This window comes from Rhinatrema bivittatum, chromosome 8 (assembly GCF_901001135.1).
Source record: "Rhinatrema bivittatum chromosome 8, aRhiBiv1.1, whole genome shotgun sequence".
NCBI classification, from domain to species: domain Eukaryota; kingdom Metazoa; phylum Chordata; class Amphibia; order Gymnophiona; family Rhinatrematidae; genus Rhinatrema; species Rhinatrema bivittatum.
In genome coordinates, this window is record NC_042622.1 from 180,641,489 (window position 1) to 180,663,663 (window position 22,175).

General features: G+C 44.5%; 1 protein-coding gene across 1 annotated transcript in view; it reads right to left on the bottom strand.

The window, feature by feature from the left end:
* Positions 1-20,548, bottom strand: part of SYNRG (synergin gamma) — a 136,907-nt gene extending 116,359 nt beyond the window's left edge. Inside the window, 1 exon segment of the mRNA XM_029611812.1 lies at positions 20,180-20,548. Coding sequence (XP_029467672.1) covers positions 20,180-20,226 — 47 coding nt within the window. The 5' untranslated portion in view covers positions 20,227-20,548.
* Between the last annotated feature and the right edge of the window lie 1,627 nt (positions 20,549-22,175).

Here is a 22,175-nt window from a genome sequence, read left to right on the forward strand (position 1 = left end):
AAGTCCCAGATGCTTTATGCATCTGGGACTTCCTCTCAGGGCAGAAGCAGGTTACTCTCCTGCTTCTGCCCTGATTAATCAATTATGCCTAGCCATCTAAGTGGCATTCTCTAAGCCTCAAGTGTAGAGGAATGGGGGTGGGTTACTAATTGCGGCCAAATCCTCTCTGCAGTTATCTGTCTGTATCTGATGACATTTCACCAGTGGAACGATTTGCGACCTCCCCTTTAAATTGGAGACTTTGCTTGGTTTTCTACCCTCCCCCACCCCAGGCAGTATTGGCCTCAACTTGTCTACGTTTATTGATTGCTTGATTTCTATCAAGGCTGATGCAAAGAATGCTATTGTCTTAGGTGATTTTAACCTGCATGTTGACTGCTACCTGCCATCCAACATATGTAGGGACTCTTCCTGAATATTTTGCATTTGCTGGGATGGAGTCAGTTACTCCATGTCCCAACATGGGGGGGGGGGGTGGGGGGGGAGTGTCACACACTTGACTTGATTTTTGTTCATGAACAGTGGTTATTTGATAATGCACAGCCACATATATCCTGCTCTGAAGTGCTATGGTCTGATCACTCACTGAAACGCCGCTGCCTGTTGCAATGCTCCTCACCGTTTCATGGGGTTCTACCATCTTGTGTCATGTCTTCTTGTCCCCAGTCAATGTTGAGTGGCTCATATCTCATTAGGTTCCTTCTCTCATGAAAGCCTGCTCCAAGGATGGGCCTAGTTTGATTGTACATTGGCAGCCATCCTTGCATGCTGCTTAGGATGCCATTGCCCCCATGAAGTCTTTCACAATAAAGCGCCACACAATAGCATCCTGGTATTCAACTGCCTTATGCGACCATAAGCGCACTTTACAAAAGCTTGGGTACCAGTGGTGCAAGGACAAGTCCAACTCTAATTATTCTATCTACTGTTCTGTTTAGAGGCTTACAAAGCTGCTATTGATACTGACAAGTGGACCTGGTACTCTGCACAGATATCTGCAGCTGCCTCCTAACCCTGCAAGCTGCTTCAAATTGTCCATTCTCTGACCTCAATGCCCACTTGCAGCTCCCTGCCTGTGTCCATTGCTTCTTGTGAAAAACTTGCGTCCTCCTTTAATGAGAAAGTCTCTCTGATTATTGAATCATTTCCTACCACTGTAGTCCTCATTCCTGATTTGCCTGTATAGGCCACGTGGAATGAGTTCTTGCCTTCTATTCTGTCTGAGGTTTCTGAAATTTTCAACAATTGCTTCACAGCACTGATCAAAACATTACGCTCTGAGATCAGCAGCTTCTTAGTGGACCAGGTTAATGCCTTCCTTTCCGAAGGGCTACTGCCTCAATCTTTAAAATCTGTGCGGTTCATCCCCCCTTATTAAAAAACCTGAACTGGCTTCTCTGGATCCCATGAGCTATCGCCCTATTTCCAATCTTCCCCTTATCTCTAAAATCATTGAGAAGGTGGTCCTTGACCAATTGCAAAATGTCATTGACAATTTGGGTTTCATCATTTACATAAAACTGAAACTTTACTTCTATCTTGCTTTGTCCACCTTAGTCGGGGTTTTGATGCCGGTATTAAATTCTGATTCTAATAGATATTTCATCTTCATCAATACCTTAAACCATGATATATTATTACACCATCTTGGCTCCTTTGGGATTGTATGTGGTTTGCTTCTTTTTTTTTCTTTTAATTTTGCATATTTCAAATTTGACAAATTCAAATTCAGCAAACATAATTCGGGAGTACATAGAATAACATTAAATATATTATCCTAATAGGAAAACATATACTCTGTATTATATACTGTCACAAAATATAATTATCTCGACTCCCTATTACCAAACAATGGGGGAGAGTTCCATTTGTAAGCAAGTATCTACTAAAAAGAAATATAAACCAAACATTGAGAGTCTTAGGAGTATTCACATTCTTTCCTACACTAAGAAGAAGATGTTATATGCTCAGTCTCATGGCTCCTTCGGCTCTCTAAGTACTGTATTTCTCGAGCTGTTCAGGTTCATAATAAACAAATCTTGTACCATCCACTTTCATTATGCATTTACAAGGGAATCTAATATTTAACTGAATCCCAAAAATTCTAGCCTGATTAGCCAACATTAAGAATTTCTTACGCCTTGTCAGTCTCTTTAGAGACGTCAGGGTAGACCCATAATTTTTTTTCCTAGATATAAACAAGATCTTTTACTTAGGAATAATTTTAATACATTATCGCCGTCTTCTGAAAACTTAAATTTTACCAATAAGGTTCCTCGCATTTCTATTTGGGAACTACAGGAAGTCTATCAATTTGGTAACATTTAGTGACATTCTCTCTGCTGGGGGATTTTCATGTACTTGTTCTTTCTTCCTCGGTAGAAAATATGCCTTCAGAATCACTGGTAACATATCAGACGGTAATAATAGTATTTCTTGAAAGTAGTTCTTTAATTGTTCTTTTGGAGAAGTCATTTTGCACTTCAGAAAATTTAATATCCTTAGATTGTTGTACCTTATAGAGTTTTCTATATTTTCCACCTTTCTCTCCAGCATAGTTTCTCCTTTGATTATAGAAAGCTGTACTTGCTTTATCTGATTTATTTCTTCTTCCACTTTATCAAGTTAACAGTATGTTGATTTATTTCTGGGATTAAGTTATGTAAAGTTATTTGCATTTTTTTTTACAGAGACAAGTTCAACAAAGCGTTTTGCATCGACATTAACGCCTGCCATATTAAGTCCATAGTCACAACTTTAGGTTTTTCATTCGATAAAAAAAGGTGTTAAATTTATAGCTTGTGATAGAGAAATACCTTGAGCTTCTGAATTCCTTTGAAGCTGAGCAATCTTCACTGCTAATCCAGCTTCCATTTCGCTGGTTGCAGCTCGGTCCAAGCCAATATTTCCCTCCACTTGTGGGGAGGAGATGAAAGGTCCTCCCGATCTTCCTAATGGCGCCGTTTCTCCAGCTGCACCTTCCCCAATAGGACTCATTTCCAGAGACGCCATCCATCCTCGTCTTGAGCCAAAGTCCGCAGCGGTCTCGGCATCACCTGGTGGATTAGGGGTTGTAGGAGCCCCGGGACTTAGCGTGGTATCTCCCAGGAGCAGAGGTGCTTGCTCTCTACCTAACTGCTCAGTGGGACTCTCCGGGACCGTTACCTCCGCCAGAGGTTGAAAGCCAGTCAGCATTGTTTGAATCAGCGCGGGTCTAGTGAGGGGTGCGGCTCCCTCTCTTACCCGGCCTTTACGCTTTGTGTGTGGCATCTCTCGGAGGCCAACAAACAAGAAAGTATCAAAAAAGAAAACAACGCTTCAGGAGCTTCACACACCAACGTCTCTCACGGGCGCCATCTTGGCCACTCCATGGTTTGCTTCTTTTCTGTCAAACACACTTGGGAATGCCTCCTCCTAAGTCCTTTCCTTTTAATACTGGTGTATTAAATATACGATGGTATAAATGTTATACCAATCACCACTCACGGTTATGACGCCAAGGTACTGTATATAAGACTTCATGCGATAAGTGTGATGATCCCGACACTGCAATGTTTCGAATTGGCTTTCTTCCTCAGGGTGTCACTCTTAAGCATGGATGTACTTGTGTGTCTCGGCTGTGCAAAAAACACTCGAGAAACATGGGCAAAAAGATGCTCCTTTATTCGAGAGCTATGCGTGAGCTGATGGCACGATCCAGCCTTTCCGTGGTCAGAGTAGTACTTCTTTTTTACGCGATTATGATCTCTTTATTTGTGATCCAGTTCTTGCGCTGTGTAGCTGGATCGTGCCATCAGCTCACACATAGCTCTTGAATAAAGGAGCATCTTTTTGACACCCTGAGGAAGAAAGCCAATTCGAAACATTGCAGTGTCGGGATCATCACACTTATCGCATGAAGTCTTATATACAGTACCTTGGCGTCATAACCGTGAGTGGTGATTGGTATAACATTGAATTCGCATTGTATACCATCGGACACTCCTGCAACAGTGGACTTATACTAGATTGTCAAGATAGTTGAACCAAGTAACAGGTTTCTCATCTTGTCCATCCGGGGTTTCCAATGATTATACAAGCTAACAACCACATTGTTGGAGTTAGTGGTTCTAACTGTGTAGCCATATAGGCAGTCTCAATTGGCACTATATGAGGTTTCCCCGATTCTACCATATATAATCACTTTAATTTGAGCTAGCCCTAATTGTTTATTACCTTCAAATTATATGCAGACATCCAGTTTTTTCTTTCCCATAACTTCCTCTTACTATGCTGCTTTTACAAAGTTAGCTGCTTGCCTGATGCAGATCAATTGACTGCCAATAAACTCACATGGAATGCTAACAAAATGGAGATCATCCTGCTCTCTCAGACACCTATTGCTGATGCCCCTACAAACTTTAGTTTGTTTCTCAGCATGTCCATGATCTTGGGGTAGTAGTGGACTCTTCACTCTCTCAAACTTCATATTAACACCTTGATTCACTCATCCTATTTCAAGCTGCATCTTTTATACTCCTTGAAAATTATTCTCTCTTATCAAGATTTCTGGTCCATAAAGGAAAATTGGTTCTTACCTGCTAATTTTCATTCTTGTAGAACCACGGATCAGTCCAGACCGCTGGGTTATGCCTCCCTTTTAGCAGATGGAGACAGAGAAAAACTTGAAAGGCACCCCCTTTTAGACTGGTGTGCCACCTGCGATCCTTCAGTATAATCAATACCATAGCAGAACAAAGTAAATTTAAGAACCAATGGCTAGACCAAAAAACAGCCCAACAGTAAACTTTGAAACTATGCACATGGAAGGAGTACTGTTTTGGATATCTCCGATATAAGTTTCCCTCTTCAATATATTCTGTAGAAAAAACATGTCAATGAAAAGGACAAAATATATATACTGAGCGGGCTCTCCAGACCAAAATACCCTGGGCAGAGAGTCAGTTTGTCTCGCCGCTTGAGATTTACAGAGTGGCTACTTGAAAGTCTTTACACACCTTTGCTAAGCATTACCATTTGGACGTCCGGGCCCCGGATGTCGACTGTTTTGGCAGCAGTGTTCTTTGAATGGGACTCTCCAGGTCCCACCCCATGTTGGGCGAGTCCCACTCAAAGAACACTGCTGCCAAAACAGTCAACATCCGGGGCCCGGACGTCCAAACGGTAATGCTTAGCAAAGGTGTGTAGGGACTTCCAAGTAGCTGCTCTGTAAATCTCCTGCGGCGAGACAAACTGACTCTCTGCCCAAGATGCCGCCTGAGATCTGATCAAATGAGCTTTTAGACCATCCAGCACTGCCCATCCATGACATATATATGCCGAAGCTATAGCTTCCTTCAACCATCGGGCAATGGTAGCTTTAGATGCCTTATGGCCCTTCTTAGGACCGCTCCATAAGACAAAAAGATGGTCCGAAAACCTAAAATAATTAGTCACCTCCAAATATCGAAGGAGAACCCGTCAGACATCCAATTTCCACAAGTCACAAGCCTGAGGGGAATCACAATGCAAATCTGGAAAGGCCGGCAACTCCACTGACTGATTCAAGTGAAAACCCGAACAGATAGCCGCTAGGAAAACCGCCTTGAGCATTAGGTCTTTTAAAGTGGCCCATTTGAGAGGCTCAAAAGGAAGACCGCACAACCCCCGGAGAACCAGATTCAGACTCCAAGAAGGACACACTGGTCGAACTGGGGGCTTTAAATGCTTAGCACCCTTCAGAAAATGCGCTTTGTCAGGATGGGCTGCAAGGGATGCCCAGTCAATCTTTCCCCTTAAACAGTCCAGAGCTGCTACTTGAACCCAGAGAGAACTGTATGCCAACCCTTTTTCCAACCCTTCTTGTAAGAAGGCGAGAATATGAACAATGGTGGCTCGCCATGGGAAAACATCCAACCCGTTACACCACGAATGGAAAACCTTCCAGACCCGAACATATGTGAGTGAAGTAGATGTCTTTTGCGCCCGTAGGAGGGTGGAAATGACTGAATCAGGATAAACTTCTTCCTCAACTGTCTCCTTTCATAAGCTAGCCCGCTAGACAAAAGCGAGCCGCCTGATCGAAAAATACTGGACCTTGCCGAAGAAGATTCAGAAGATGACCAAGATGAAAGGGGCCGTCCACCGTCAAATTGACCAGATCCGCGAACCATGGCCTCCATGGCCATTCCGGGGCTACAAGGATGACCAACCACGGGTGGGTCTCTATTCTTAAGACCTTGCCCACCAATGGCCAAGGAGGAAAAACGTAGAGCAGAATGTTGCGGAGCCATGGAAGGACCAGAGCTTCCACTCCTTCCACACCGTGCTCCCTTCTGCGACTGAAGAAACGAGCCGCCTTCGCGTTCCGCAAAGTCGCCATCAAGTCCAGACGAGGCACTCCACACTGACAAGTTAAGAGCTGCCTCGCTTCCTCGGATAGCTCCCACTCTCTGGGGTCTAATTGCTGTCGGCTGAGAAAATCCGCCTGCACGTTGTCTACCCCGGTTGTGTGTGAAGCTGCCAATCGGGCGAGACTGCATTCCGCCCAGACCATCAGCTTGTCCGCCTCCCTGGCCACCAGATGACTTCTTGTTCCTCCTTAACGATTGATGTATGCCACTATCGTCGCGTTATTGGACAAAATCCGTACTGACCGATGTCAGGCGAGAGGGAGACAGTGGCTCAGCGCCAGGCATACTGCTGTTTCAAAGTGATTTATGGACCACTTCGCCTCCTGACGTGTCCATTTACCTTGTACCGACCGCGATTGACAAACTGCCCCCCAACCAGAAAGGCTGGCATCTGTTGTTATGATTACCCACTGGGGCTCCTCCAGGTCCACCCCACGTCACAAGTGCTCGGGGACCAACCACCAGCTGAGACGGGCTCTGGCGGGGTCCATGAGCGGTAAGGGTAACTGGAATTCTTCTGACTTGGGATCCCAGCGGGAAAGCAACGCCCTCTGCAAAGGTCTCATATGAGCAAAGGCCCAGGGGACTAACTCCAGAGTAGATGCCATAGAACCAAGAACCTGCAAGTAGTCCCATACCTTGGGCATCGGCAGGGCCAACAGCCGCTGAATCTGAGATGTCAGCTTGTTGATCCGCTCCTGCAGGAGGAAAACATTGCCAACAGCAGTGCCAAATCGGGCTCCCAAGAAATCCAGCACCTGGGACGGGACCAAATGGCTTTTGGAAAAATTGACGACCCACCCAAGAGAGAGTGATGACGCTGCAAAACAGAGTGAACTGCTATTCTGCAAAACTCCTCCGACTTCGCACGAATGAGAATCATCCAAGTAGGGATGAACCAAGATCCCTTCCCACCTGAGCGCCGCCGCCACTACTACCATCACCTTGGTGAAGATGCTGGGAGCCGTCACCAATCCGAACGGAAGCGCTTGGAATTGATAATGCTCGCCTAAGACCATAAACCTCTGATGATACTCGCGGATCCCTAGGTGAAGATAAGCCTCCGTCAGATCCAAGGAAGCCAAAAATTTGCCTGTGCGGACGGCCACAATGACTGACCGTAGAGTTTCCATGTGAAAGCGGGGCACCCGAAGCGCCTTGTTCACTTTCTTTAGGTCCAATATCGGGCGGAAGGAGCCTTCCTTCTTGGGAACCATGAAATATATGGAGTACCTGCTGGTCCTGCGTTCGGCCGGAGGAACTGGAACAATGGCTCCCAGGGCTTTCAACCGACACAGGGTTTGGTTTACCAGTTGTTTTGCCCGAGACCCACAGGGAGACCCACAGGGAGACCCACAGGGAGACAGGTTTCACAGTGGGTGAGCAAAATCTAAAGCGTAACCGTGTTCTATGATGCTCAGAACACACTGATCCGAAGTAATCTTGACCCATTCCTTGAAAAACAGAGACGACCTCCTATTACTGGAATGGAGGAGTGAGTCGGCGCACCTTCATTGGGAAGACTTGTTGCTGGAAGATCCTTGGGGGACCCCGTTGCAGGGAGGCCTTTGGCCGCGAAAGGAATGGAGCCCAAGACTGGGACCTTGCCGAAGGCTGCCGCGGAGCGAAGGAAGGGGACGAGATGAACTGAAGGTCCTAGAAGGCCTAGGTTTGTCCGCCGGAAGTTTGTACACTTTATTGTCCCCTATGGACTTGATGAGATGTTCTAGATAGTCTCCAAATAAAAATTTTCCTTTGAACGGAAGAGCCCTCAACTGAGACGTGGAAGAGACGTCAGTAGACCAATTGCGGAGCCATAGAAGCCTCCTGGCCGAAACCGCAGAGACCATCGTGCGCGAGGAAGTATGGAGGAGATCATACAAAGTGTCTGCGTATACGCTGCCGCCTCCACACGCTCCACCTTGGGAAGATCCTGAGCAGTGAGCAACTGTTGCACCCATCTCAGGACTGCCCGCTGCAGGAGACTACTGCAGACAGCCGCTCTGACGCCAAGCGCCGACACCTCAAAAATCTGCTTAAGGAGGACTTCAAGCTTCCTATCCTGGAGATCCTTAAGCGCAGCCGCTCCTGCCACCGGAATTGTTGTCTGCTTGGTGATGGATAAAACTGCCACGTCCACCTTAGGAACTTTGAGAAGATCCGACTCCTCCGGTAGCGGATAGAGCTTCTCCATAGCTCATCCAACCCGCAGACTGGCCTCCGGCGTGTCCCACTCCTGGGTCATGAGCTGCAATAGCATCGGGTGGAAAGGAAAAGTCCTAGAAGGAGCTTGAATACCCAACAGGATGGGATCCATAGTGGAAGGCTCAGAAACTTGCTGCGGAACCTGAATCCCCAGCTCCGCAAGAACCGAGGGATCATAGGATCAAGCTCATCCCTTCGAAACAATCTGAGCACCCGTGGATCATCTCCCTCAACCGGGACGGACTTGTCAGCCTCCTCGTCGGGAGGGTCCTGCGATGAAAGATCCAGAAGTTCGGCTATTGGGGCCCCCGACGCGTCCGAAGTCCCACAAACCACCCAAATTCTAGCAGTGTCCTAGCACTCAGCAGGTCTGGAGACCTTCACTGGTTGAGGCTCCTGTGCCTGAAAATCAGCCTCTGCCTCAAGATATGCTTTGTGCAGTAAAAGCACAAACTGCGAAGAAAAAGGGTGCTGTCTCTTTAAGGCCCCCCCCCACCCCGGGGGTAAGCCCGAACCATGGGGAGAAGCAGACAGAGCCCTGAGGCCTCTCAGGGCTCAGATTTGGTGGGGAAAGGTGCGGAAGGAAATCCCCTCCCCCCCCCCCAAGCTCTGCACTGCATCGGAGCCAGGAGGATCCAAAATGGCCGCCTTTCCAGCACTGTTCGGGAACAGGGCAGGCCAAGGCTTCCAAGCAGGTAGTTTCTTCCCCGCACCTTGGGACTGCATGAGGGATGTCCCACTATCGCTCCTAGTCGTCCCCGATGGGCCTTCTCCCCCAGGAAGGCATCGGGAGCAGAGCCCATCGTGGGACAGCCACACAGCCGGCTCCCCGCATGCAGAGCGCCGTGATCCCCGCGGTATTCTCAAATGGAGCTGCGACGAGGGAAGTAAAATCAGTAAAAAACTAGTACCTCCGGAGACCTGAGCCAGCTAAGTGCTTTCTTCTTTTTTTTTTTTTATATTGCTCACAATCAACCAGGGGAATGAAACATCCCTGGGTCTAGGCTTTGTAAATGCAGGTCTCAGAGGAATGGAAATGTCTCTGGGTTGTTAGGGGGAGGGACCGGCCCACCGGTAAATCCCCCTACTCACCGGTCTGACAGACAAGCTCTGGGCAATCAGGCTCTCAGGGTCCCCAACCCCAGCCGTGCCTGCTACCAAGGGGGATAGGCTCCAACCCCTTGGGAGGACTTGTACTCCTTTTCTCCCTTTTTTTTTTTTTTTTTTAAACTGATTGATCTAGTGAGAGGAAAAAATTAAAAGTACAAGGACCTTCCCAACAGAAGGCTAACTTTAAATTTTCTTTTTTTTTTTTTTTTTAAAAGGATCAGGACCACAGGTTCTGCCACCTTCATCTGCTGGAGACAGAGAAATACTGAAGGATCGCAGGTGGCACACCAGTCTACGAGGGGGTGCTTTCAAGTTTTTCTCTGTCTCCATCTGCTGGAAGGGTGGCATAACCCAGCGGTCTGGACTGATCCGGGTACATACAGGGAACACAATTTTTGGTGCTATCATCCCTCAACTACCATAATGCACTTTTCCTGAGCTTTCAAGCCTCTTATGTATGCCCCTTACAATTAGTTCAAAATTCCGCCACTTGTCTCATTACTAGCTCTGCTCTCAGAGATCATATCTCCCCTGTCCTGGCCAGTTTACACTGGCTTCAGGTTGCATGGCATGTGAGATTCAAGATACTTATCTTGGCCTTCAAGGCTCTTCATGGACAAGGTCCTCTATGCATTGCCTCTAGCATCTCAGGCTTTCATCTGACCCACCCTCTTTGTTCTTCCTCCAAAATCTTGATTGAAGTCCCCTCTGTAAAACATATCTGTCTAGCTGAATCTAGGGATCATATCTTCAGCATGGCTGTCTCTGTGCTCTGAAAAGTCTTCCTGATGAGATCAGGGCTGAGCAGGACTTGCTCCATTTTTGCAAGCTCCTCAAAACCAATCTGTTCACCTGTGCCTTTGACCACTGACTTTGCTGGGATTAAGAGTGTTTCTCTTTCTCTTCCCTCATCTGCAGTGACAGCGTGGTAACACAATTGATGCAGGTTGTCCTTTGAGCTGTGTGTCTTGTCCTTTCCCATGATTGTCATGATACTAAATCAAAATTAATTGTGAATGTTTGACTGTAATCAGAGATCTGTGGATTAGCGGACTACAAACTATACAAATAAATACCCAAGAAAAGCAACTAACAATTCAGAGTTGTGCTGAATGAAAAGGCAAGGTCAGGCCTCAGACTCAGGCACTTTCAGGCTCACTGTCCTTTCCTCTAACTAAGAGCACCAAGCCCAAGGCTAGGGAGCCTCCAAAAGCAGCATTCATAGAACAAACTCAGGCCACTAGAGAAATGGCTCATCGAATAGCAGGGATTCTGCATTAGCTCTGCCGCTAATTGAAAACGGCTTTTATGTTAACATGTATAAGATTTCCATTTATTTCTATAATACAGCGCCATACCTTTGAGACTACCTATATCTAATCTGGTGAACACAAACAAAAAAAGTATTTCACAGAGGACAGAACCAAACAAAGGAATATGCCATGATTCTGTACTCCAGCGCTTTCAGCCACCATACTTGCAGATAAATAGAAACTTAGAAATGACGGCAGAAGACGACCAAACGGCCCATTCAGTCTGCCCAGCAAGCTTCACACATTTTCTCTCATACTTATCTGTTTCTCTTAGCTCTTTGGTTCTATTTCCCTTCCACCCCCACCATTAATGTAGAGAGCAGTGATAAAGCTGCATCCAAGTGAAATATCAAGCTTGATTAGTTAGGGGTAGTAGGGGAAGTAACCGCCGCAATAAGCAAGCTACACCCATGCTTATTTGTTTTACCCAGACTATTTTATTCAGCCCTTATTGGTTGTTTTTCTTCTCCCCTGCCGTTGAAGCAGGGAGCTATGCTGGATATGCGTGTAGTATCAGTTTTTCTTCTCCCCTGCCGTTGAAGCAGAGAGCTATGCTGGATATGCGTGAAGTATCAGTTTTTCTTCTCCCCTGCCGTTAAAGCAGAGAGCTATGCTGGAAATGCATTGAAAGTGAAGTATCAGGCTTATTTGGTTTGGGGTAGTAACCGCCGTAACAAGCCAGCTACTCCCCGCTTTGTGAGTGCGAATCCTTTTTTCTTCTCCCCTGCCGTTGAAGCAGTGAGCTATGCTGGATATGCGTGAAGTATCAGTTTTTCTTCTCCCCTGCCGTTGAAGCAGAGAGCTATGCTGGATATGCGTGAAGTATCAGTTTTTCTTCTCCCCTGCCGTTGAAGCAGGGAGATACAACTTATAAATTGATAATCCTTTCAGAATAACCTTTTCTTTTATAACAAAAGTGCTTTATGCTACGTTCATTTGTCGATGGAGGAATTTTGCATTTCCTGAGAACATACCAAATTAATTAAAACTTGTAATTAATTTTGTGCTCAAAAAAATTCTCCATCTCAGAATGGGTCAAAAAACTGTAGGGTGTGCTTGTGACAAAATAAATTACCGTCATGAGTGGCATGGAAAGAGGCTAAGTCATTAAATATTTACCTTCTGCTAACCTCTCAAGGGAACACTGATTTATTTATTAGCACCTGTAACTGTAAGAACTGTGTTATGGATCCGAATACACGTTCCATGTCAGAACTCACACACAAAAGCAATTGCTCACCTCCCCTCTCCAATGTCCTGTAAAGGGCATACAAGAACCAAAAGGGAAATGCTCTGAAAGCCATTCCAGTGCTATAAAATTCAACACAATCCTGTCCCCCAACGCAGGTTATTCAGGAGCAACCAGAGCTACTATAACATCCAAAAGATAAGTCAAGAAAAAAAGTGAGAAAAGAAATATGGACCAACACCAAATAAACACGCAAATTCCAGTTGCAGATCAAACAAGTCATCATCCATAATATATCGGGCTTGGAGTGTGTCCGTCAGTGATCACAGATGTTCCGCAGCCCACCGATAGATGGCGCTATAATATTTATTTTTATTTATTTAAAATCTTTTCTATACCGTCGTTAAGTTAATTCACCATCACAACGGTTTACAAAAAGGCACAAATAGTATTAAAAGTTGATTGGTATACATTACATATTATAGATGTGCCATTAGTGAACGGTAACATGTTTTTTCTAATATAAAAAGCTGTGTTGATTTTACTTATATGTTGGTTGAAAAAACTTCTTTACGGTTCCTATATAAAATTTAACACTCTAATATGTATTAGGAGATACGAAAAAAAATTTTAAAAACTGATTGCTTGATGCTTACTTATGCGCTCATTTGTTTTCTTCGTTCTCCTTATAAAAAACCTGTTTAAAAAGCCAGGTTTTTAGACTTACTTTGAAAAGTTTAAAGCTTCTCTGCAGTCTAATTTTGAGTGGCATTGAGTTTCCCAGCCCGCCGATAAATGGCGAAGGCAGCTCAAACACAGCACAGGTAGGAAGGACAGCGGCCATCGCGGGAAAGGCAGAATATAGCAGAGGAGACCCTGGCATGCAGCGAACGGAGCGCGTCCCGCGGCACACGCTCCGTTCGCGGCGAGGAGGAAGGCCTGGTGCGCTGTTCGCAGTGAAAACGGAAGGCTCCGTGTGTTTTCTGATCACGCTGAAAATGGAAGGCTTCATCTTCACCATGAACGGCGCGGATCCCGCGCTTGCCGGTGAGAGATAAATGTTTGTCGGGGAGGGGAGAATGAGAGAGAGCAGGAGGGTGTGAGACAGAGCATGGGGAGGGATGCCGTGAGAGAGAATGTGTGTGTGTGTGTGAGAGCATGGTTGGTGAGCGCAGGGTGGGGAGGCGGGATGCCGGTGAGAGAGAATGTGTATGTGAGAGAGGGAGTGACAGAGAGCATGGTTGGTGAGAGGTGGGTGGGGAGGGTATGAGAGAGAACATGGGAGGTAAGAGAGGGTGGGTGGAGGGGGATGCCGGTGAGAGAGACTGTGTGTGTGAGGGAGTGCGAGAGACAGTTTTGGTGGGTAAGAGGGGGAGTGCGCGGGCTGCTTGACTGTGGGTTTCAGAGAGGGAGCCTATATGAGGGGATGTGTGTGTATGCCAGAGTGAGGGAGCCTGCATGAGGGTGTCTGTATGTGGAAGGGACACTCTTACAGTGAATTTCTAGGGAAATTCGGCTCAAAACAAGAGCAGATGTGCCAATAAAAAGGCTCCCCGCCCAGGCATAGAACGGGCACAGTTGCTAGTAAGAAATACCATCGTTAAAAAAAAAAAAAAAATACTATCTACTCAAGACTCTCTGAACAGTGAACTAATATCACTCAAGGATTACATTTAATCCAACACTGAGAAAGCTAAGTTGACAAAACAGAGATTCCAAGTTTACACACAGGGCACACTAGTCACCTAAAATAGTAATTATTTAAAAAAAATAAATAAATATGGATGACTGTTTTTGCTGGTTAGTATACTGAGGGTGAAAATTTGAAATCTGTGGCAATTTCATTTTAATTTGGATGAGCCAGCATGGCAGAAAAAAAATATTAGGATTTTCATTAAAAATTCAGTTAGGTTTATTGAACTAATGGTTTCCAATTCATAGTTTATGTAATTCTGAACATACCTGAAAAATCATACCTGAAGAGGAAAATCAAGAAATGTCCAGCTGATATTTTAAGTTGGATTTCCCTTGAGGGGGCTGCAGAGAGACAGAGTGCACAAAATCTCAGGGGACGCCGTCAGGACGACTGTCACTACTTCGAGTGGGGCTATGGTAGCTGCTGACTGTGTTTCAAGGCTCAAGCCAGCATAGCCCAAAGAGGCAGAATGAATCAGATAATGAAGAGGAGAAAAGCAGAGCAGGGAGCATGTACACCTATACCATCATCCATTATTTACTAAGCTAAGATTATTTGACTTGTCCTGATGGCTCTCTCAAGTTTAACAATTTACAGTAATAATTAAGTAACCAACAAAATTGACCAGTTTGAAGCATAAGAACATAAGATGTGCCATGTTCGGTCAGACCAAATGTCATCGAGCCCAGCATCCTGTCTCCAAAAGTGCTCAATCTGGGTCACTATGAAGTACCCAACAGATTCAAAGCATAGATACAATTTCTTGTTGCCCCCCCACCGGGGGTAAACAATGGCTTTCCCACCGAGTCTAGCTGGCTAATAATGATGTAGAACATAAGCGATGTCAAGCTATGTCACAGCAAATTCCATCAAGCCCAGTCTGCGTTGCAAGTACCCATCAGGTCCCCAATGGTTGACCTATTTCTTGTATCTCACTCCCAGAGATAAGCGCTTGGCTTTTCCAAGGTTACCTGGCTAAGAACTGTTTATGGACTTTTCCTTCGGGAACTCGTCCAATCCTCTTTTCAACCACACTAAGTTATAGTTGCCTTGACCACGTCCCCCGGCAACAGATTCTATAGCTTCACTGTGCCCCGAGTGAAAAAAAATATTTCCTACGGATTTGTTTTAAACCTACTAGCTGTTAGTTTCATGGAGTGTCCCCTAGTCCTAGTGTTGTCAGAAAGGGTAAATAACCATGCCCTATTTACCATGATTTTATATCCCATCGCAGTTTCTTTTCCAAGCTAAAGAGCCCTAATCTGTTTAGCCTCTCTCAATAAGAGTTTTTCATTCCCTTCATCATTTTGTCACCCTTCTCTCTACCTTTTCTATGTCCACTATGACGTTTTTGAGGTGCAGCTACCAGAACTGACACTATACTCTAGGTGCAGTCGCACCATGGATCTATATAGAGGCATTAACAATAATCTCAGTTCTGTTCTCTCTTCCTTTCCAAATAATTTCTAACATTCTATTTGCCTTTTTGACCGCCGCAACAGACTGAGCGAAGATTTCAAGGTATTGATTGTAAGTCCTTTTCCTGGGTAGTGACTCCTGACACAGAACCCAGCATCGGGTACCTGTAGTTGGGATTATTTTTCCCTATGTGCATTATTTTGCTCCTAATCAGTGCATTACTTTGCTCCTAATCAGACAAGGTCTATCTACAGTTCCTCACAATCAGGCCGATTCAGTAAAAGTCGCGGGCGAGCGCACAGGCCACTCGTGCGCGCGATTCAGTATTTAAATGAGGGCCCATGGTAAAAAGAGGCGCTAGAGACACTAGCGCGTCCCTAGCACCTCTTTTTTTGACAGGAGCGGCGGCTGTCAGCGAGTTTGACAGCCGACTCTCAAATTTTGCCAGTGTCGGTTCTCAAACCTGCTGACAGCCACAGGTTTGGAAACCGGACACCGGCAAAATTGAGAGTCTGTTTTTCAATCCGCAAGCCGATTTAACATTTTTTTTAAATTTTTAATTATTTTTTACTTTGGGACCTCCAACTTAATATCGCCTTTGGGTAGGCACTAATTTCTGAAAGTAAAATGTGCGGCTTGGCTGCACATTTTACTTAGTGAAGCGTGCGGGATTAACTAATAGCATGCATGTTGCGGGCGCTATTAGTTCCGGGGGGGGGGGGGGGGGGTTGGATGCGTGTTAACAGTGCGCTCCGGATCGCACTGTACTGTATCGGCCTGAATCTGCTGTTATTTTAATGATTCAAAACAATTGTGTCAACTGCAACTTTGGTCAACTCACTCATCATTCCTGTCTCCAGATCATTTATGAATATCCTTCCTTCAATAATTTATCCAAAGATTCTTTAAAGTCCAGCTCTGCTAGATACTGTGACCACATCCTCTGGCAATACATTTCACAGCTTGACTGTGCACTGAATGAAAAAATTGCTTTTTACAAATTTGTTTAAATCTGCTACCTAATTTCATGGAGTGCACCCTAGTACTATCTGAAAGATTAAATTAACTATTCCCATTTAGCTGTTCAATGCCATTCATAATTTTATAAACCTCCTTCACAGGGGTGGCTAATGCCAGTCCTGGAGAGTCACAAACAAGCCTGGTTTTCTGGCTACCCATATTGAATATGCATGAAATAGATTTATATACAAGGGTGGCAGTGCATGCAAACCTCTCATATGCATATTCGTTGGGGATGGCCTGAAAACTAGGCCTGTTTGTAGCTCGAGGACCAGAGTTGGCCACCCCTGCTCTGTTATATTCCCTCAGTCACCTTGTCTCCTCCAAGCTGAAGAGCCCTAACCTGTTTAGACTTTCTTCACAGGGAGCCCTTCCATTCCCTTCATCATTTTTATTGCCCTTCTCTGTATCTTTTCCATTTCCACTATATCTTTTTTGATATGTGGAGACCAGAACCACAGTCTGGGGTACCGATGCCCAGAGATTAAGAAACAAAAATACACAGAACTGCTTCTATGGTCAAGTCATTAAGCAAAGCATGTCAAGCAAAAGTGACTGATATATGGGGGTAACCTGCACAGTGCGGCAAATACCACCATGGGAAGCTTGCTGGGCAAACTGGATGGACCTTTTCTGCTGTCATTTCTAGGTTTCTATAATCAAAGGTGCGAACACACACCATAGACAAATACAGAGGAAATGTATTCTCTGTTTTATTCTCCACTCCTTTCCAAATTATTTCTAACATGTTATTTGTCTTTTTGACCGTTGCCACACACTGGGCTGAGGATTTCAATATACTGTCCACAATGATTCCAAGACCCTTTGCCTGGGTGATTACTGAGCCCAACATTGTGTACCTAAGGTTAGAATTATTTTTCTCTCTGTACATCACTTTGCACTTATCTGCATTACAGTTCATTGCATCTGCTACTCGGACGCCTAATTTCCCCAGTCTGACAAGATCCTTCTGCTGTTCCTCACGGTCCACTCGTGTTTCAACAACTCTGAATAATTTTGTTTCAACTGCAACTCACTCATAGCTCCCTCATCCAGATCATTTATGTAAAATGTTAAACAGAACCAATCGAACTACTATTCCCTGGGACACTCACTATCCATCTCTCTCCATTTTGACAACAGACCATTTACACTGTTTCCTATCTTTTAACCAGTTACCAACCCACACTAATAATTCTGCTCTAAAGAATAGCTTCTATTAATTTGCCCAGCACCAACATCAGGCTCACATCTATATTTTTCTGGATCACCCTGGAGCCCATTACACTGGTCACCCTCCAGTCTTCAGGCATAGTGGTTGATTTTAATGATAGGATACAGATTGACAGTAAAAAGTTTACAATTTCAAATTCAAGTCCTTAGAACTCTGAGGTGAATACCATCTGGGCCTGGTGATTTGTTCAATTTTAGTTTGTCAAGGTGCTCTATCTTCCAGTTTCACAATTATTTTGCTTCAGTTCCTCTGAATTATCACCTTCAAAGATAGTTTCTGGTGTGACAATATTCCCAAAATCCCCATCAGTACAAACCAAAGCAAAGAACTCATTTAGTTTTTCTGCTATGACCCTGTACTCCCTCAGCACCCCTTTTCCCCTGGTTATCTACTGGTTCAAATGACACACACAAGCTTTTTGCTTTTCCTATAATAGAAAAATATTTTATTAGTTTTTGCGTCTATGGCATGTTTCTTTTCAAATTCTTTCTTGGACTGCCTTATTAATGTTTTATACCCATCCTCCCAGTGCTTTTGATTTCTTTTTCTCATTTGGATCTACCTACCATTTTTTTTTTTAATTGTTTTCTTTTTAAATAGCCTCTTTCACCTCACCATTTACCATGCTGGTAACTGTTTGGTGGACCTTTCATTGTCATAGATAGATAGATATTTTATTTAAATGTATGCTTTTCGGTGTGTATTGTTCTTTATTTTTCTCAGGAATTTATCAGGGTTTATTATGACAAGAACAAAAATAGGAGAAAGTCATTAAAAAAAAACAAAAAAAAGTCTCCGCATTTTTCCGGGTAAATAGAGTTTATTTTGGTGGACATAGCCTGGACAATAAAATATAAAACAGATTTTCCCACTCACACACTTAGCAGCATCCCCATCTCTACTCCCATCCCCTGCCTGGCAAGTCCCTCCCTCTTCCTCCACCCCCACACTGCAATAGCATTCAACCTAACCAATGGTGGTTCTAGGTGTCTCCTCTCTCCTTGAGCAGCATGCTTCCTGAGGCTCTCTTCCCCTGCAGCACTTCACTTCTGCTTTTGTGCTGAGCCAGAAAGCCTACCAGGAATTACTTCTGGCAGACAAGGCCTGCTTCAAAATGCATTTACAGGACCAAACAGCAGACAGTTTGGCTGCTTGGGGGTGGAGGCAAGACTTGAAAACACAGCATGGGTGGCTGTGGAGGGTGGGACTTGAAACATAGCATGTACTTGGGCCCACACTGACTTCTAGCAGTGGTGGGAGGCCTTAAAATATTGCATCTGAAGCATTTTAATCATGCTAAAATGAGAGTGAATATCAATTTAAACTGATTGTCACCTTTGGAATGTATGGGTGAAAATCAGTTTAAATGGAAAATGAAGGACCATATATATGGTCCTTCATATACAACACATACACAGCATAGCATACACCTAGTATATACAGAAATATTAAGTAGCAGTAACCATGTACATTTTATGCATACTTTCCATTTTGTATTGAGTCTCATCCAATTAACTGCTGTTACAGTATCTTCTCTTTCACATTTCTGGAGGCTTTATTTTAGATCTATATTAAACATTCTATGATTTTGTTGGGGGATACCTTTCTAGCAAAAGGGAGTATATTTTTTGCCTGCACACCTCTCACATTCACAAAATCACATACCATCAAGAACAACCTGTAATGTTTGGGTAATACATGGCAAGAGTATGAAAGGTACAGGATAGTAATATATCAGGAAGGCAGAAAGAAGCTATCTATATACATTCAAACCACTCTGACAATGTTACTAAAGATCAAATTTCTACTTTATTATGCTGTTTACTACAACTACATTTATTGGATGTGTAGTTTGGTACAAGTTTACTTAGCTGGATGTGTAGTTTACTTAAAATGGAATTGTAAAAGAAACAGGTAAGAATGAAAACTCAATGCTGATCCACTAGACTAGAAATAAAGTCTAAATGCCATCTTATAATGCTTATTTTTATAGCACTGCTAGACGATCACAATGGCAATAGTCACGTTTCTGCCCAAAGAGTTTACAATCGGGAACCTAAGGTGCTTCCCAAAGTCATAAGGTGGGGGGAAGCAGGATTTGAACCCTAGTCCCCCAACCCACTACTCTAACCAGTAGGCTGCGCCTCCGCTACCCAGCCTCATTTCTGGGGTTTAAATCGCAGGAACATTGCGATTTTTGTCTTCTATCATCCTTACTTTTTTTTTTTTTTTTTTTAATCTTCCAGGTTTTTACCTGCCTTTCCTCAGAAGTTCAGTAATAAAACCTAAGGATAAACTGGAAGGTAAGAGGCGCTGCATCATAAACAATCCTGCTGTGACAACAAAAATAAAGTCCCCCCCTCCTCAGTCCCCAAATGAGATAACGCTCCCGCCTTCACCGCAGCGGCAGAGCACGGACCCCTATTCCCCGGGTCCCAAGAGACTGCAAAAGCGTCGTTTTACGAGCGCAGAGCACCTTAGCCCCTGCAGCCAATCTTTTCACACTGGGCTAACTGGGGACGGGAACCCCTCGTGTAGGCCCCGTCCAGGCGACTCTCCAGAACCGTTCCCCGCCTCCCCCCCCTACCCAGTCACAGCTACCTGCCGCCGGCTCCACCGCCTCTTCCGGGTCCCGGCTGCAACGCCATCTTTCCTGCTCCGAGGAGGGGAGAAGTGTCAGCTGAGCGGCGACCGCTTCCGGGGTCAGCTGAAGCCCCTCCCCCTGGCCGGCCACGCCCCCTCCGGTAGGCGGTAGGTGCTGCGAGGTACCTTCTCTTTTTATTTCTGGCGTTTCATAAACAATTTTTGGTTTGGAAGTGCAGGGGGAAGAAGAAGCCTTGACTTTTCCTCCCCCTTCATTACCACAATTGATTTCAGATTCGAAAGAATGTGAGGCTAAATAGACTTAATAAGACCAAGAGCTGTTCAGACTCATTAAAAAAATTATTAAGGCATACACCTTTGCTCAGTAAACCAGAGCTGATGTAAGTGAGGAGTAAGGCAGACCTGAACACATAATATAGCTTTGAAAATATAATGCAATAATCTGGGCATTGCTACGGTGCAGGGGGCGGTGAGTTGGTGCGTTTATTTTAAAGGGCAGCAGGGGTAGGGAGAGGTATTTAACATCCTACCGCTAAGGACTTTGATGAGATTTAAAGCCAGCACAAAGTATACATTAACAATTTTATAATAGGGCCCTGGCAGCTTTACAAAGCTAAACACAATTAACCAAAAATTATTTAGAAATCTTAAGCTGTTTATTAATTCAGTCTGCACTGTATCATTTAAGTGAAAGAGCTTAAAATAAAACTATAAATAAAAAAAAATTGTCCTTTGTCATATATCACTTTCCTAAAGACTCTCATTAGTTCTTCATGGTAGCCCCACCATCATTCTTCCCTTCTCCAGAAATTCCATAGTATACTAGCATCTCAGAGCCTTGGCATGTTGCCTCATTGCCAATCAGATCCAACTTGGGACTGCCCCTCATGGTCCTGATGAAGGACATGGCTTCCTCTGCTAAGTCCCTCACTAGAGACCAGAGTATGCCTAGCAAGATAATCTGCTTGCACACTCTGCACCCCAGCTACATGTGTTGCAGACAATTTATTTTATTTATTTAGATTTATATTCCGCTTTTCGCACTTTCTTCAGCCCAACGGAAAAACATCTCCATTTCCAAGAAAAATGAGGGGCTTTTCACTCTTTTGTGTCTGTTTCTATTTGCCACTTCCATCGCATTGCCCAAAAATACTCTCACAACCTTGTGTCTGACTAACAGCTGAAAGACTAGTAAGGTCCTCCATATATCTCTCATCTCCAACCAATTGATGGATCAAGAAGCCTCCGACTCAGTAAAGTGGCCTTGCCAAATGGTTCCTCAGACATCCACACTGGCATCCATAATCACTGTTACCCAATCTGGAATTTCCAAATCCACACCTTTAGACAAATTGTCCTGTGAGAGCCATCAAGAAAGACTTGACTACTGCCAGACCTGCCCCTGCAGTTATACCATCCTTTAACAACATAAGAACATGCCATACTGGGTCAGACCAAGGGCCCATCAAGCCCAGCATCCTGTTTCCAACAGTGGCCAGTCCAGGCCATAAGAACCTGGCAATTATCCAAAAACTAAGTCTATTCCATGTTACCATTGCTAGTAATAGCGGTGGTTATTATCTAAGTCAACTTAATTAATAGCAGGTAATGGACTTCTCCTCCAAGAACTTATCCAAACCCTTTTTAAACCCAGCTACACTAACTGAGCTAGCCACATCCCCTGGCAACAAAACCCAGAGATTAATTGTGCATTGAGTGAAAAAGAATTTCTCAGATTAGTTTTAAATGTGCCACATGCTAATTTCATGGAGTGCCCCCTATTCCTTCTATTATCCGAAAGAGTAAATAACCAATTCACATTTACCCGTACTAGACCTCTCATAATTTTAAAGATACTTTATCTACATTCATTTTGAATTGAACCCCAATCCTGGTCCTCGAGAGCCACAAACCAAGCCAGGCTTTCAAGATATCCGCAATGAATACACATGAGATAGATTTGCATACAATGAAGGTGCTGCATGTAAATCTA